General features: G+C 41.4%; 1 protein-coding gene across 2 annotated transcripts in view; it reads left to right on the forward strand.

Annotated features, from left to right (window-relative positions):
• The window catches only part of DDHD1 (DDHD domain containing 1), a 67,505-nt gene extending 51,719 nt beyond the window's left edge, over positions 1-15,786 (forward strand). For both annotated transcript variants that reach the window (XM_037395559.1, XM_037395560.1), the window contains 6 exons: positions 1,834-2,096; positions 4,253-4,328; positions 9,951-10,100; positions 11,421-11,673; positions 12,940-13,122; positions 15,205-15,786. In XM_037395559.1, coding sequence (XP_037251456.1) covers positions 1,834-2,096; positions 4,253-4,328; positions 9,951-10,100; positions 11,421-11,673; positions 12,940-13,122; positions 15,205-15,353 — 1,074 coding nt within the window. In that variant the 3' untranslated portion in view covers positions 15,354-15,786. The remainder of the gene's footprint in view (positions 1-1,833; positions 2,097-4,252; positions 4,329-9,950; positions 10,101-11,420; positions 11,674-12,939; positions 13,123-15,204) is intronic.
• Positions 15,787-16,493: the final 707 nt, after the last annotated feature.

Here is a 16,493-nt window from a genome sequence, read left to right on the forward strand (position 1 = left end):
GTTCCCTCATTTCACTGAGCTCCTGGCAGGAATCCCAAAACACTTTGATTTCAACAGATCTATGCTATTTTGTTCAGGGTTTAAATGAAAACCTTTTTAAATGGAGAAAATGCCAGCCAGCCAAAGCTAGTCCTGATTTCTGTTTTCAGCTCTAAGTCTTGCTAAAACCTCTGCTTGTTTGTTCGTGTGGGAAAGCAGTGCCAAAGTCTGTATAGAGCCAAACACAATAGGCAGTGTCACAGTCAAAAATACTTGAAAATGGGTATTATCATACTTATTTCTTCAAGCTGTTGCAAGGCTTTGTTAATAATTTCATAGCACTTCAGGCATGGGGTTTGATGTGTGGATACTTGCTCAGTAAAATGTGTATCAAACACTGGCAGTTGTAGTGCCATTCATATTTATATTGAGTAATGACTCAGGCTCTTGAAAAATCATGTTCAAATTACATGTTCTATAGCTTTAATTTCCTGTTGCTAACAAGGGAGTGATTTACAGTTTCTTGTTTGTCCTCCTCTATGCCATAGTCTGGAAACATTGCTCAGTTACCATGCTGAGTTTCCCAAGCAAAGCTGCCTTTTTTGTATTGTCTAGTTCCTAAATCTCACATCTTTCAATGTTTCCCCCTAAAAAATGCTGTGAATCTGAACATTATTATGCATGTGTAGGAGTTGAAGGAGATAAGCTTCTCGAAGACTCAGTTAACATAGGACCAATATGTATTTATTGCAGTAGTACTATAGGATTGATATTTGAGATCCACGTTACATTACTGCTTTTCCCCAAAAGCCTCCTAGAAACCTGTAACCAGAAAACTGTTTTTCTTAGCATTGTTTATATCAAATGTTCAAATGGCTCTGCCTGTCTCATTTGTGCTTTTTCTCCTACCATATCTTCCTTTTGCCTGAGGTGAGGTTTTGTTATTCTTTAACAGCATCATTTTGTTCTGATTCCATTGGAAGAAATTACAATAGGTGTGGTACGGTAGGAGGGGAAGTAGGACAGAAAGCGGCATCTCCTTGGAGCCACTCAGCAGGCAGAATAATGAAAGACTTGATGAGTTCAAATATGCTTTGCAAAGATCCAAAAGCAATTTGAGGATATTTTCCCAGAACTCATTTAGGCCATCACTGCAGTATCTGAGCATATCCATTTTAGTGGATTTATCTTCCCAGTCCCCTGCAATGAGGTAGGAACGCTGTTGCCCATTTTGATAAATGGAGAAGAGAGAGTATGACTTGTCTAGGGTGATGTGCCAAGCTCCTGGCAGAGGTGTGAGTTGATTCCAGATCATGTGTGGCTCAGGCTGCCTCCAGCCTCCTTAGGTTAAAAAAAACAAGCTGAACCTCTGACACAGGAAAATCATTCAGTGCTGTGAAAGGGCAGAGGAACTGGGGGAGAAACAAGCGAGAAGGGAAATACAGCTCTATTAATAGTCACTGTTGTGCTAACTGAATGCTGGTGAAAACCAAGTACCTTGCAATTGCTCCCCTCAGAGGATGCTATTAAGTACCTTCAGCACAGCTGTCGTTTCTTTGAGGGTTGATTTCAATGCAATGCCTTGGGCTGTAGTGTGGCAGTTCTAGGGTCACCATGTGTGCTGTGTGATGGTTGCTGCTGGGTCTGGAGGGGAGAGATGAACCACTGAGTCAGTGACACTCAACCAAGCACTTATCTTCCCAGCCTAAGTGAACCATCCTAACTGAAGGATGATCATCATGCTCGTCCTTAGATGCATGCTTGAGAAGCTGGTCAGTGTAGTATGTGAACATACATGAACAGGAGTAATGAGATGTTGCTATTAAACTTTCTTTCCTTACCCTCTTGAAATAGCTGGTGAAAGGGCTGCAGCAGGAGCTGAACCGGCTATACACGCTCTTCTGCTCCCGGAATCCAGAGTTTGAGGAAAAAGGAGGGAAAGTCTCAATTGTATCCCACTCGCTCGGCTGTGTCATCACCTACGACATCATGACTGGCTGGAATCCGGTCAGCCTTTATGAACAGCTGCTGCCGAAAGAAGAGGAGGAGCTTGAAGACCGTTGGATGAGCTATGAGGAGCAACATTTACTTGAAGAACTTCGCATAACTAAACAACGGTAATGCATCCACTTCTGATTATAAAAGGAGAAAACTGCATCCCTAGATGATGCCCTTTGAGTGTTTCCAAGAACCTACCATAGCTGTTCTCTTTCTGTGGCTGATGTTCTGCTGCTGGTGCTGAACAGCAGTGATATATGCTAAATACAGGACTGAGCAGGCACAGGGAGCTGGTACTGCTAATAGGAGCTCTGAATCCACATCCTAAGGGCTGTACCAGAACCAAGCAACTAGCTCCTGCTCACTGACCAGATGCACTGGAGGCAGGTGATAGCCAGGAAGAAAGGAGAAGGGCAGACCATTAGCCCTCCAGATACTTGAGGGGAAACACAACAGAGCTTGCAGGTGGGCAGTGAGCTGTAATACCGAGCAGAACCTGAGCAGTGAAATTCCTAAGTTTCTAGAGGAGACTAAGAGGTTTTCTCCTAGGCTCAGCTTGGAAATTGTGTTCCGCCAGCTGGACACAGATGTTGCAGTTGCTGTGATTTGGCTTATGGGATTGCTACTGTGCTGAGGAGCATTTACTAGCTTCTTCCTCCTGCCATCTAGAAACACTTGTGCTGTTTGGAGTGCAAGGCAGCACTGCCTGCTGTGACAAACAGGATCTCGGTTTCAGCAACCTGTAAGTCTTGGTAGGGATTCTTATTAGGGGACCTTGCAGATCATCGTGATGGCTCCACAGTGTTAAGGTGATTTTCCTGTCCTAACCTGGGTTTTGAGGTGCTGTGAGACACCTGTAGATAATCTAAAAACAGTAGCTTAATCTTTCTAGTGGGAGGTGAGGATAAATCATGATACCAGTTTTTTTTGGTTCCTTCTTGAAATGTATCTTATTGGGGGGTATTTGGGAAGCATTAATGTAGTATCAGATCTGCTGTGCTTGAAATCAGCATGTGTGTGATTAGGGATTGGTACAGGACATCTCTGTCAGTGGCATGTCTGGATAAAGTGCAGTCTTCCTGAAAGAAGGCAAGTAAGAAATGTAATGAAGTTGTCCAGTGGTAAGATGACCTTTCAGGCATATCACTAGCATATGATCAGGGAAAAATTGCTGTTTTCACACTCATGCTCCAGCTCTTTAGGCATCGTCTGAAGTTGCTTCGGGTTGTATCCATAGTAATCCAAATACCATTTGACACTGGCACTTCTGTATAGAAAGAGTGGCTCTCCATTTTGTGAGCCATCTCAGTGTAATTCAGTCTGAGATGATATGAAATGTACTGCTGACATCTTGTAACTTCTGGATTTCTAGTGTTGTAAGGTTGGTAAACACACAGTGGATTTCTGGAAATGCTTATGCCTGAGTGGGGTGTGTTGTAGCATGTATAAATACTCTACATTGTAAAATAACATACACACAGCATGTGAGGTTGTATATTGGAAACCTTCCATAGCAGTTCACAAGGGTCAAGATTTCTGCACGCCTCCTTTTTTAAGACTGAATCACATTCATTAAAGCAAACAAACATTTTGGAAGAAACAGTCTTTGGGAAGTTTCAGGTTCAGGCTTGCTTCTTTCTAATCAGGATGGCAGAGGTTAAGCTTAACATACCTGTTTACATAATACTTCTGTGGAACTTGAGGAGGTGGTGGTTTCCTGCTCTGAAGAGGGCATAATGTCCTGCTGCTGGGAATGAGGGCAGTTTTACCAATCCATACGAGTGCTTTATATTGCAGCTGCTTCTTTAATTCAGGCTGACTAGAAGAACAGGTGAACAACCTTTTTTAATGATAGTTGAAAGGGTGGGACACTGTCCTCCAGTCCAACACAATATAGAAAAACTTAATAATGCTTGGGCCGTGGAGATTCTTGTAGCTTGTTTTTTTTTAAAAAGCCCACAAAACAGGTGATTTGGCTGCAGAAACACCAAGGAAACAGGAGGTGAGTCACTCCTGAGTCAGGAGGGTGGGCAGATGCTGGGGGGGGGGGGGACAAGGAAACTGGCATGTCTTGACTGATTCCTTATGTGGTCAGAGAAACGGGATTTCACGCACATTGTTTCTAAATCCAGTGGACTGCCTCCAAGAAATACTGATGCCATCAGTTTCTCTTTCCAGCAGACAAAACTGTTGGACCCCACAGGAATGGCCGTTTGAGTCGGAGAGGTTAAGGCTACATTTTTTATTGAATCTCAGAAAGATCTCTGTTTTCTAGGAAGAGAGAGATAGAAGAGAGGTTACGTGAGTTAAAGGCATCCACCAAATCAAAACCACCTGTCTTAAGATTTAAGGTATGTATGTTGGAGAGGTTTTTACTGAATGTTTCTACTTGCTTTAAAAATCCACCCATAATATGAGTTATTGTGCTCAGGGGTTTTTTCCGTGTCCCTAGACATGATATTGGTAGAATAGTGTTAATGTATTGCTTCAAGTGTGTGTACGTGTGTGTAAACGTGTTACTGGATTCATATGTTACTATTTATTACAAATATATGTTTATATGTAAATATATAAACCTGTATAGGTTGTTAATATACACGAACACGTACAACTGTGGGAAGATAAAAGCAGTTTGGCAAATTACATTTACACTTACTTTAAACAATTTCACTTCTACATTGTTGATTAATCCATTTTCCTTGGGGACTACTTCTAACATGTCTCATCTCTGAGCAAATCTGATTGAATTTTCTCCAGCAGGGGATTTTCCTTCCAAATTACTCTGATTTGACAGTTAGCACAAGTTACTTTTAGTCTCATGAAACAGATCACTTGCTAATCAGCTGTACAAATTGCTAGAATTTCTGTATAAATTGCTAGAATTTCTTATCGTTGGGAAAAGGCATTTTCTAGCTTCTTGATGGGATGTGCAACACTTTCTAGTTGCTCAACTGTATCCTGAATTATTAAACCATATAAATGTGACATGATAGATGAGAACAAAATAGATTATTGTTTCTTAAGTTGCCATTTTTCTTTCCTTCTGAGTTCAGAAGGACTCCCAGAAGCCAAGGTCAATCTTGAGCCGTAAAAAAGAGGAAACTAACTATAATTCAATTTGTCACCGCCTTCTCCTTTCATCACAGCTTAAAAGCCTGTATCACGCTATTATCTCTGCCATCAAGGAAGTTGGAGTCAGACTGATACTCCTCCAGCTCTGTGAAAGATTATTCTTCACTCATTTGTGTTTAAACTGAAGATTTTTTTTAACAGTTGCTTTTTAGAGGGAGCAGGAAAGAAGGGGGAAAGAAAGGGAAGAGGAGAGGACTGTATGTAAATTACTGCTAGGTGATTTCCCATTGCAGTACATCCTTTTCCTTACCCTTACTGAAAGGAAGATGTTTTGTTTCTGTGAAACTTCACACTAGGGACTCCCATTGCTTGAGTACCATGCCTGAGGCAGAGCTCCAGGAAGAGAGAGTCTTTCCATGAACATGATGGCAAAGTGCTTCTGCCAAGGGAGGATTTCAAGAGGATTGCTGAAGGACGATTGCTCATCAGCAAGCCAGTCCAGCTTACTGTGACTAGCTTGTTGAAGGAGAACTGCTTTTATAGGTACCAACTAGGGGTACCTTGGCTCTTCGTGGCAGACCAGAGCTCTGGTTTGATCCTGAGTTTTTATTTACCATAAATGCTTGATCCACAAATTTCTTTGGTCTGTGCGGTGCAGGAGACTGGAGTTTTTGGTCACTGATCTCCTTAGGCTGTATTACACAACAAACTGGGCATGTACAGCTGTAATGAAAAAGGCTACCCACTGTCGATGTGTTGCCTCTTTTATGGACTGAAACAAATTCAGCTTCCCAGGATGAGACAGAGTCAGTAGTCCTACATTAAGCAGAGTTAAGCTGGCTTGATGTTGAGCGAGCACAAAGGCAGCTTTTGGCAAGACAAGTGGAAGAATAAATACAGCAGCAAACTTGGCTGGTATTTAATATTGGAGGAAGTGATCTGTGTGATAGACTGACCCTTCTGGGAGGAAAAAAAATATCCAAACCTGAAGATACGGTGTGTCTTGTAGTTTGATAATATATTGGACAAGCCACCAGAATGGGAACTTGAGGACTGAGGTACCTTTTGTCTCTCGTCCTCTACTGCTCCTCAGACAGCATGATTGAATAAACTGCTGAATCAATAGGAGCTGCATGGGTTAAAAGCAAAGCCTACACCCCATTGTAATTGTAAAGCTTACAAGCACAGCCTTCTTCCTACCAGTTGTGTAAGAGGGATCGGAGTTAAAGGATAAAGGGGCTGAACGACATGAGAACATGGGGAATGGCATGATACCTGCCTCTTTAGGACTCTGTGGTGCATGAAAATAAGAGTGTTGTAGGATGCCTTTCAATCCCAGTAGGGAGGAGGAGAGCAGGACATACTTCAGTTGCTCCCTAGTACTGAGATGGAGATTCATTTAAATCTGGACTTGGCAAGGTGCTGGCCCAAAGTGCTTCAGGATTTCTTAGCCCTTCTCATTCACCCAGGGTTACAGAAACAACCTTGTGGTTTCTATGTAGCATCAGCTGACAGTGATGTCAATGTTGATAACAACTATCACAAATTATTTGTAAGACACTAGTGATTTACCACATGTACAAGAATTATGAGAGCTTAATGGGATGCTGACATGCAGCCTTACCTGAGAGGAGGAAGCCTTTAAACTGAATGCAGAAATGTGCCGTAGTAGTTCAACACACAACTGTCCAGTTAAAGTCCCCGTGTAATACTGGTGTAAGTCTCTGTTCCCTTTGTCTGCTCAGGCTGCAGAGCATTCCCGAGTGCTGGGGCAGGTAGTGGCTGCTGCAGAGGTCTGTATTTCCTTGCTCTGAGAGAATATTTGGGATCTTCCAGGCTGAAAGGCAGCACGGAAATGTAAATTGTAATCACCTTCTGTGTCTTCTATTTCAACATCACCACTAAACCTTGTTCGTTTGTCCCACACACAACCTACGCACAGAAGAGCTGTGCTGTCTCACTTCTGTTGTCTCATTCAGCTTTATTTATTTTTTTAAAATTCTGAAAATACTGCAGTCTTAAGTTGAATGGATGACTCTTTCTGCTTAAAATACAAGTAAATTCATAAGTCTTCTATTTCTGAATCATAACTAGGAAAAATAATGCTATCCTGAAAGGTCATGTTCTGAAACATGTCGTCTTTGTTGTTAAATGTTTGCAGGTGTATATGTGAAGTGTCCCACTCCTGCTTCAAGGAAAACCACCAAAATTAATAAATGTTTTCTAGAAGGATTTTAGTCCTCTATTCCCAGTAGGTTTCGTCAGACGGCAGTCTTCTGACACTTTGCAACAGCGCAGAGAGTATAATGGCTGCAATGTAAAGGACTTGAATTTGGAAGACTTAAAATTTTGAGTTCTTAGTGTTCACTGCTTTGGTATTGGTCTGGTGCTACCTGTTAAGGTACCCACCAGTCAGTACTTTGTTCCTTACTATGTATTTTCAAGCCTTTCAACATGGTCTTCCAGCTCTTCAAACGCTTACAGTGTCCTCCAAAAATAAAGCATCTGTCTGTGGACACTCAATCTAGTGTTCCTCAGTAGAAATGCTGGAGCAAAAGTCATGCACCATGTAACCACAGAAACGGTTTGCCTTTTGAGATTTTTGCCTGCCTTTTTAGTCTGTGCTTGCCTAAGATGAATTCATGAAAACATCTTTTAAGCATCTGGTAGCAAGCGTAAGCTGGCAGTCGCTTTCTGGTTTCTTTCTGAAGCAGAAAAACTGTAATTGTATTTCACATGCTCGGTACAGGAGTATCAGGTGGACTGGGTTAGAGGTCACTTACTCAGTGTAAAGGATTGCATTGTGCATATCTGTTTCTATTGTATTTGAAGAAGAGAAAGCTTTTTGTCCAGCCTGCAAAAATGTAAGGCTCTGTGCAGAGCTTGATGATAACAAAGCAGCTTTGCGCTAGAGTGACAGTCTACATGACAGAGCAGTGCTTTGCAGCATAAGACATTGAATAGCTTTTGCTGAAGACCTAGATTATTTTTTTTCCACAAAATTGGGGCTTATGCATTCTTTTGGAAGGAAGAGGTGGGGTACCAGTGCCAAGTCAGAGGAGGAGGAATGTTTTGTGCAGTGCTGGAATCTGATAGATGAAACGGACCATTATTTCTACACCCGCGCTCCATGTGCTGACATATAGGGAAGGCACATGGGAATCCCAAGTATCCTCCACACGCACTTAGCAAGAATGCAGCAATTTCTCTTGCTGGTTAAGTAGCAGCAGCCTAGGAGTTGCTCAGTTGTAGTGCCCTGTAAAGTGGGCACTGCTATGGGGAAAGTTGCAGTGAAGGTCTGATAATGGTAAAGTTAGTTTTTCATAGGTTAAAAATTAATTCTGACATGAAAATATTTTTGACTACAGAGTTTTACGTTTGATGTTTCTAGGAGATAATGTCTGAGGATGGGTAATGGAAAACCAATTCTAGAGAGACAGAGAACTGCTGGAGAGGGGCCAGCGGAGGCTACAAAGATGATGAGGGGACGGGAGCATCTCCCTGGTGAGGACAGGCGAGAGCTGGGGCTGTTGAGCCTGGAGAGAAGACTGAGAGGGGATCTCATCAATGCCTACAAATATCTTAGGGGCGAGCGCCAAGAGGACGGGGCCAGGCTCTTTCCAGCGGTGCCCAGCGCCAGGACAAGGGGCAACGGGCACACGCTGCAACACGGGGAGTTCCACCTGAATGTGAGGAAAAACGTCTTTACCGTGAGGGTGCCGGAGCGCTGGGCCGGGCCGCCCAGAGAGGCGGTGGGGTCTCCTTCTCTGGAGACATCCAAACCCGCCTGGGCTGTGCAGCCCGCTCTAGGAGACCCTGCTTGAGCAGGGGGTGGGCTGGGTGAGCTCCAGAGGTCCCTTCCAGCCCTGACCATACTGTGATGCTGTGATATGAAGCCATTCACCTCTAGGTCAGTGTTGAATCCTGTCCGCAGGTTGACAGTGACCAAAAGTTGTTACCACCGATACATGTTCTGTAACCTTTGTTGGATGGGTTAGCAGTCGCAGTTCAGGTGTACTCAGTCGCCTGTCACTGTTGGAGGCAGTCCTTTTAGACCAAAGTCGCAGTAGCTTTGGGTAATGTAAGCCAGCCTGCAGAGTCTCTCAGTGTGCTGTTCCTGGGTAGTGGTTCCTAGCGTGTGAGTGGTGGCACCTCTGACAAGCACCATTCTGTTCATTTTAACACTAGGTGTTTTTAAGAGGTTGTATGTAACACCGGCTTGTATGTGTGTGTGACTGCTGTAAGCATTCTCTAGGTTGTCTTTAGTCATAGACTCATAGGATCATTTAGGTTGGAAAAGACCTTTAGGTTCGTCGAGTCCAACCATTAACCCAGCACTGCCAAGCCCACCACTAAATCATGTCTCTAATAGAATCCTAGAATCGCTGAGGCTGGAAAAGACATTTAAGATCAGATAAGACTTTAAATACCAAGTATAGCTTGCATTTCTGCTTTCTTGATGGGTGTGTATAGCAAAACAAATCATGGACTGTTTGTTGAGGGTAAGATTAAGGAGGTGTGGTAAGCTTTGGGAAGTTTCATGAGAAATCAGACTTCAGTCTTGCGAAACTCATCACATTTCATTAGTATCTTCCAAATTCTTCTTGCTCCAGCCTTTCCAGTTTTGGTAGACCTCGTTCACTTCAGATTTCTTACTTGGTTTTCAGTTCTACAACTACGTAGCACCGCAACATGCAACTCTCATGTCACAGCAAAGGGAAAGGGGAAACTTAACCTTCATATTACAGTACGTCTGTTATAGTGGTCTTCCGCTTTTTGACATACTAATACTGTACAAGGCTGTCAGTTGAAAGTGGGAAATCAGTTGAAAGAAGTTAAATCCAGCCATGTTAGAAAGCATTATTTCCATCCTTATTAATGTGGATGAAATCTCTCCTTAGGTTGAGAATTTCTTCTGTATGGGATCTCCATTAGCAGTGTTTTTGGCATTGCGTGGCATCCGTCCAGGAAACAGTGGTAGTCAAGACCATATTCTGCCCAGAACAATTTGTAACCGCTTACTGAATATTTTTCATCCAACAGATCCAGTGGTGAGTTTTAATTGCAGTTGCAAGCTTTTACCTTGACTGTTTTTAAGCATCAGCTGTGTGATAATGTGTGATCTTCAAAGTGTGTGAATCAACACAAGTATGTTCCAGCACAGGACTATTTGTTAATGATTATCATAAAATGTCTTGGGGTTTGTAACTGTAGAATAATAGTTCCCATAAATAATTGCCTTAAATACCATATACTTTGATTCTCTTTTCATATTAGTAAGCATAAGATTTGAGATGACTCTGCTTTTTCATTTTTTGCAAAGACATAAGAAAAAGTCCTTCTCAGTCAAGCTCCAGCTTGTGTTTAACTTAGTGAATTCCATTAAACGTCATCTGTCCAAAGATCCTACTGCTGTTAAAAAAGGCTTTAGAAGCAGTTTACAGGATACTGTAGAAAAGCAATGTTTTTTTCTTAACGGGTCCTGGGCCACAGGTTGTTAGAGGGTGGGGGGTAATGCTTTGGAGGGCAATGTTGGTACGGCTTCACCCTGTCCTTGCACGCTTCCATAGGCAGCCAGTGTTCACTGTGATCAGAGGCAGGGTGTTGGGACTTTGATCTGCCTCACATTGGCAACTTCTTTGATGGCAAGCTTGATTTGGAATTTCATGCCTATGTAGAACAGTAATTTGGGGATACTTTTGTGTTTAAACTCTGCCTGAATCCAAGCATTATTCAGACTTCAGTCCAAACACACTGGTTCTACTCATCTCGAGATCTTGTTCAGGTCCAGCTACTCCAAAACCAGAATTTTCCTGCAGTGTCTAGGACGATTGCTCAGACTACCATCTGTGGTCCCACCCCACAAATAGTAACTTTACTTAGTTTTAAGATAAAGAAGTGCAGATACTTTTCTACATCAAAGAAAACAAAAATAAATAATTAATAGAAAATGATTTTTTTTAATAAATACACCAGTTTGCTATTTGCACAGGGATCAAAGAAGAGTAATTAAACAATGTTTACATAGCCAGTTCCTCCCTCTGTTGTGTTGAATCGGCTTAACTGTATATAAAACTTGCTCTGTCAATGCATAATAAACATCTGTTAACAGTAACTTGTGTGTTCATAACAACGTGTAGTAGAAGTGCTCCCGAGAACTGTGCAAAAGTGAATGCACACGCAACCGGGCAGTTAATAGATCTTCCAGGCTGTGAAAATAAAAGTGAACAAGATCATAACACCACCATTCTGTCACTTTTTAGGGTTCACTCATTACAGATATTTTGGATTTGAGGTTGGAGAGGACTCTCTATGCGAAGGCAATATAATTTTTTGGTCTCAACACAGGATTTATTTTTTTTCTCTTGCAGGCCTATAGGTTAGAACCTTTGATTCTGAAACACTACAGCAACATTTCACCTGTCCAGATCCACTGGTACAACACTGCAAACCCTCTACCTTATGAGCATATGAAGCCATGTTTTCTCAACCCAACAAAAGAACCTACCTCAGTTACTGATGGCGAAAGTGTTTCAACTGTACCAAGCCCAAGTGCTTCACCAGTCATGGCTCGACCCCACTACGGGGAGTCTATAACAAGCCTAGGCAAAGCAAGTATATTAGGTAATTGTTCTTTATGTCCTTTCTTTTATATAGGATCTTCTTGTAGAGCTTCACTGCTCCATGGTGTGGTGTTGGAGGTGTAACCATAAACAAGCTATTCCTGGCTGTTTCAGGTTGTGCTGTATAGTTGCATGGCTTGTATTGATCCCAACTGACCTTTACTTTGAAGAAAAGACAGTTTACGTACACTGGAGTCCAGGCTTGTGGGGAGGGGATGCAGTCAGGGAGTTGATGCTGTTGCTGCCTTGTTGTTGTCTGCCTTACTGAAGTAACATCCTGGTGGTTTAATAGTTTCCACTCTGCTTCATGGGGGGGAAAAAAATTAAAGCTTGTTTTGTGACTACATTTTCTGGTATTGGCAAATAGAAAAATTAAGTGATTAGTTACATTTAACTCATGATTTTACAATAGGAAATTCAGGCTGTTTTAATACGAAGTCTGTCCTCTTCTGGCTTTCTGATTCAAAATAAGCCCTGGTTTAAGTGAGCTTAAATTCACTTTCACTAGAGCTTATATTTGAGCATGCGCTTGCAGTTTTTGTTGACTCAAGGCTTTTCTTTAGCTCTCTATGTGGGATTTGGAAGAAGGCTAGTGCCAGGAATCTTCCCAATCAAACAAGTAAAGTATATAAAACCAGTTTAGTCCTTAAGTAGAAGCATGTGGTATTTCAAAGCAGGGTTGCTTTTTGCTGTTACTATGGTAACTTTAATGTCTCGTCCATAAGGTGGCAGCAAAGTCAGGAGAAAACATCACATCTGTTCTTAACTTTTGCCCTCCTCCTGAGCAACCAAAAGAGTCCTTTTAAAGGACGATACAGCATTTCTAAATGTCTGTACGGGTGATGTCAATATAAGGACCCTTAATGAGAGGAATGTCTTGCATCTTCTGATGGGATTCGTATGTGCAGGAGATACTAATGTTGTTACAAAATGGTTTTGTCTTAGTCTTAGATTCTTTTATGAAAGAAGAATTACAACATATCCTTAAAAGTACCAGTTTTCTTGCTGCAGAAGCGTTCTGTATTTTTTTTCTCCTAACTAGTTTCCAAATCACAGTTTTTGCTTGTACACTAGATTAATCTGAAGATAAACAGCGTACACTTAAGTCAGATAAGCTGTTCCTACCCTTGAAAAACATGAATAGTCTTTTCTTCCGTTTGTCACTCAACTCTAATTTATGGGTGCTATAGTGACTTTAATTTGCAGTTTAATTTAGCTGCCCTTGTGCTTGGGTTTTGTGGTTTTTTTTCTTCTGTACTGAATGCAGGAGCAGCAAGTATCGGGAAGGGCCTCGGCGGGATGCTTTTCTCAAGACTTGGTCGATCTGGTACAGCCACCACACAGACACTCGAGCCAGGAAAAGAAGGAACCGAGGGGGACGACAAGAAGACCACAACTGTTGGGGCGCCACCTTTCCCGCACAGCAGCTCGGGCTTTCTCGAACCCATAGGTTAGTGATGAGTCCACCTTACAAACCCGTGGAAACGGGACCTTTAGTGGGCTGCATCTGTATGTTGTAGGAGGCTGGAAATACCATACCAACATATGCCGCTATTTAGTTCTGTTCTTTTGCTCTAAAATGATAAATATTGAATCTGTTCCTGTTTTTTGAATCTCTTAAGACCGTCCAAGGACCGACTCTTAGTTCTCCCTTTAATCTTTTTTTTTTCCTCTTAAGGAAGGTTTATCTGTATATGTGTTTGTACATACTTGTACACCATATATATATTCATGTATGAGTTTTGGCTAATGAAATTTGCATATCAGTAGTTTCTAGACTCCCACTAGGAAAAGCAATATAATTGCTGCAAAGAATCCCACTCACCATTTATCATAAAAGGTTTTATTTAAATTTCCCTGTACACTGGCAGTTCTGAAGCAATCTGGATTTAAAGGCACATATAACTGGAAACAGGAGCTGCCTTGTCCTGATCTGAACCACCCAGAACAGAAAGTGCAATTTTAGCAGCTGTTTTTTTGAGAAAGCGTAGGTACTTCCTTTACAGAAATTCATACTTTACTTTCTTTCTAAACATCTCATCGGCACTGTTGCAAGGCAGGGTTTTTTGCAATCTAAGGAGTCACAAGTATCTTGTGATAGCATTCACATGATAGACTGCTGTCCATTCATCACTGCTAATTTCAACAGATAACCTGTCTGAGTCAGTATTTGAGGACAGAGACTCTGTTTTAAACTGGAGGAGAATGAGAGTGGCATGACAGTGAATGTTGTGGAGCTGCCGATGAGGTCCTTTTGAGAGGGGCTGGCATGTCAAGGGCCTTCTGCACAGTTCCTGTGTCCCTCTTTCCTGAAAGCCCATCCCTGATCCATAGAAGGAGAACGTGGAGCAGAGGCCAGCGAGGCTGCAAACTGAATGATGCAATCCGTGGCCAAAGTATTTGCTTCTGAGAGGGCGGCCGCTCGGCTTGTGGTGGGGTTTGGCTGCCTCCCAGGCTCCTGTAACGGCCTCTTGTCAGAGGGAGACAGAGTCATTCAGGGCGTCCTTCCTGCGGAGTGACTGTTTTTTTTTAATATAGGCGTCTTAGTGGAAATGGCTGCAGTTGTCTCCTGGTATCTGAAGTCTCTGACTCCCTCTCCTCGCTGCATTCCCAAAGCGGTGTGATGCTGCAGTGAAAAGAGAAGGGCATGTCACTCCCTGCGCGCCGCTGTGTCACGACTGCTGCAGCAGCGCTGGTGCGATGCTCCCTTTATGTGCTCTTTGGGCCAAGAATTAAAATTCCTTGCAATTGGCTTTGATAAATGACTGCATTTTTTACTCAATATGGGGTTTTGGCTTTTGGAGCTAAGCAGGCTTTTAGTTTTGTCCTTTTCATTCTATTGCTCCTTGTAGAGATTTTCTAACCGCTAAAGTGCCGTAACAGTAGGTTAGCCATTGGCCCAGTTAAACATGCAGTGAAAATTGCTTTGAATGTGGTATTAATCAAAGCAGCCATTGAAATGAAAGGATAACTGCTGAAATATATTTGGAATAATCTGGAAATTAAAAGGGCTAGTGCTGTGTAGGGACGAAAGCCCTTGTAATACTGGGTGTAGTCCCCTTGTATAGCCACTGAAAATGCGAGCAGTCCTTTTATTTCAGAAGGTTCTGAGTATCCACCTTCTGAACATCAGTGTTTCCTAATGAGGCCTCAGCATTTGCTGGATACTTCTGTGTAGTCATCATTAGGAGTATAAATAAATGTATTTATGTAGTTACTCTAAAGAAAACAGCTGCTTTAAAAAATAATGGCTTTTTCCAAGCTTTAGGTTTAGTTGTTTGGGGTTTTTTTCCTGAACTAAGAACCATTCTTAGGTCAGGTTTGTGCTAAATGCACGTGCATCAAAATGTTTGTATGTTATTATTAAAAATGACAGTTGATTTAGATGAGTGCACTGTTAAAGATGGAGATATTATGTGCATTTTGTATACAAGTGGAATTAGAACCCAAAGTTGATGGAAAAACGTACTAGTGTTTCCCTTTTGCTGACAGACAGTTCTAACACCGTTTTTGTTTCTTGTTCAATTTCTAGTGGAACTGGAGCACAGGATCGATTTCGAGCTCAGGGAAGGTCTCGTGGAGAGCAGATACTGGTCTGCAGTCACATCGCACACTGCTTATTGGTCATCTCTGGATATTGCTCTTTTCCTTCTAACCTTCATGTACAAAGACGACCAATAAAATACAGACAAATCAAATTTAGATGCTATTTGAATTTTGACTGGGGACGGGAAAAGAAATTTTAAAATAAATGGCACAAAACTGATGTTTTACTGTTCATCTACAGTATATGTGGCATGGAGGTTTCAGGTTTAAATGCATGTTTGGATTTTTTCCTATTTCTAAAAAGCAAAAATGGTTTGTATTTAAAAACATTTACGGTTTTAAACATTTTGCAGTGCTTAATTAGACTTGAAATTATTCCAAATTCATGTTAACTTTGACTGTATAAAAAGCCAATACAACGTGTAGCATCCCGTAAGCACGATTGTGCAGTGTGCTTGGGTGACATACTTGTTAATGACCACAATTGCTGTTTAGTTCATTGAAGTATAAAAGGTTAGTTGATTAAAAAAAAAAACAACTAAATTTTCATTAACAAAAATATATGTTAGGTACAAACCTAAAACTGCCATGTTCTGATGATTTATGTATCAGTAAATAACAAACGGTGGTGTCATTTTTCTAGGAGTTTATTCAGCTCCACATCCTATTATCCGCAGTACCATTGAAAGACCATTCTGACTGTTGGCTTCTGAGGGCGTATTGTATGTGACACATTTAGAAACTAATGCTGAAAAAAGCATGAAGCAAATATTTGAAATACTGTAATTATAATTTATTGTTATCTCTTAATTGTTTCGTTTTATTCCAGTGTTTAAAACATTAGTTTTTTTACTGGTTTCTTTTGACATAATTTAAGAACCACATTTATTTTCTACAGTGTTAAGACTTTTTCTCAGAAATACATATCTTTGTACTACTATTCAAATGAATATATGACACTGTGGCACACTTTAAGTATTTTTTCATTAAAAATAAATATTTGTGGTTTCACACAAATGACATCAGTCACATTCTTCTCAAAGATAAGTAACTGCCTTTGCTTTCTAGGTCCCAAGTGTTTCTCAGGCACATGAAAGTTTTGACCTCACGTTAGACTTGGTTTGCAGAGAATCCAGCTGTCTTTTGCATACCATTATTAAATGTATAATGTGTGCGTGCATGTTTGTATGAAAACATGTGTATATGTATATTTATGCGCAGGGATCTTATCAAGAGGAGAGAGAGCAGTGTAAAGTAAACTTGATGAGGCCTGAC

This window comes from Falco rusticolus, chromosome 7 (genome assembly GCF_015220075.1).
Source record: "Falco rusticolus isolate bFalRus1 chromosome 7, bFalRus1.pri, whole genome shotgun sequence".
NCBI classification, from domain to species: Eukaryota; Metazoa; Chordata; class Aves; order Falconiformes; family Falconidae; genus Falco; species Falco rusticolus.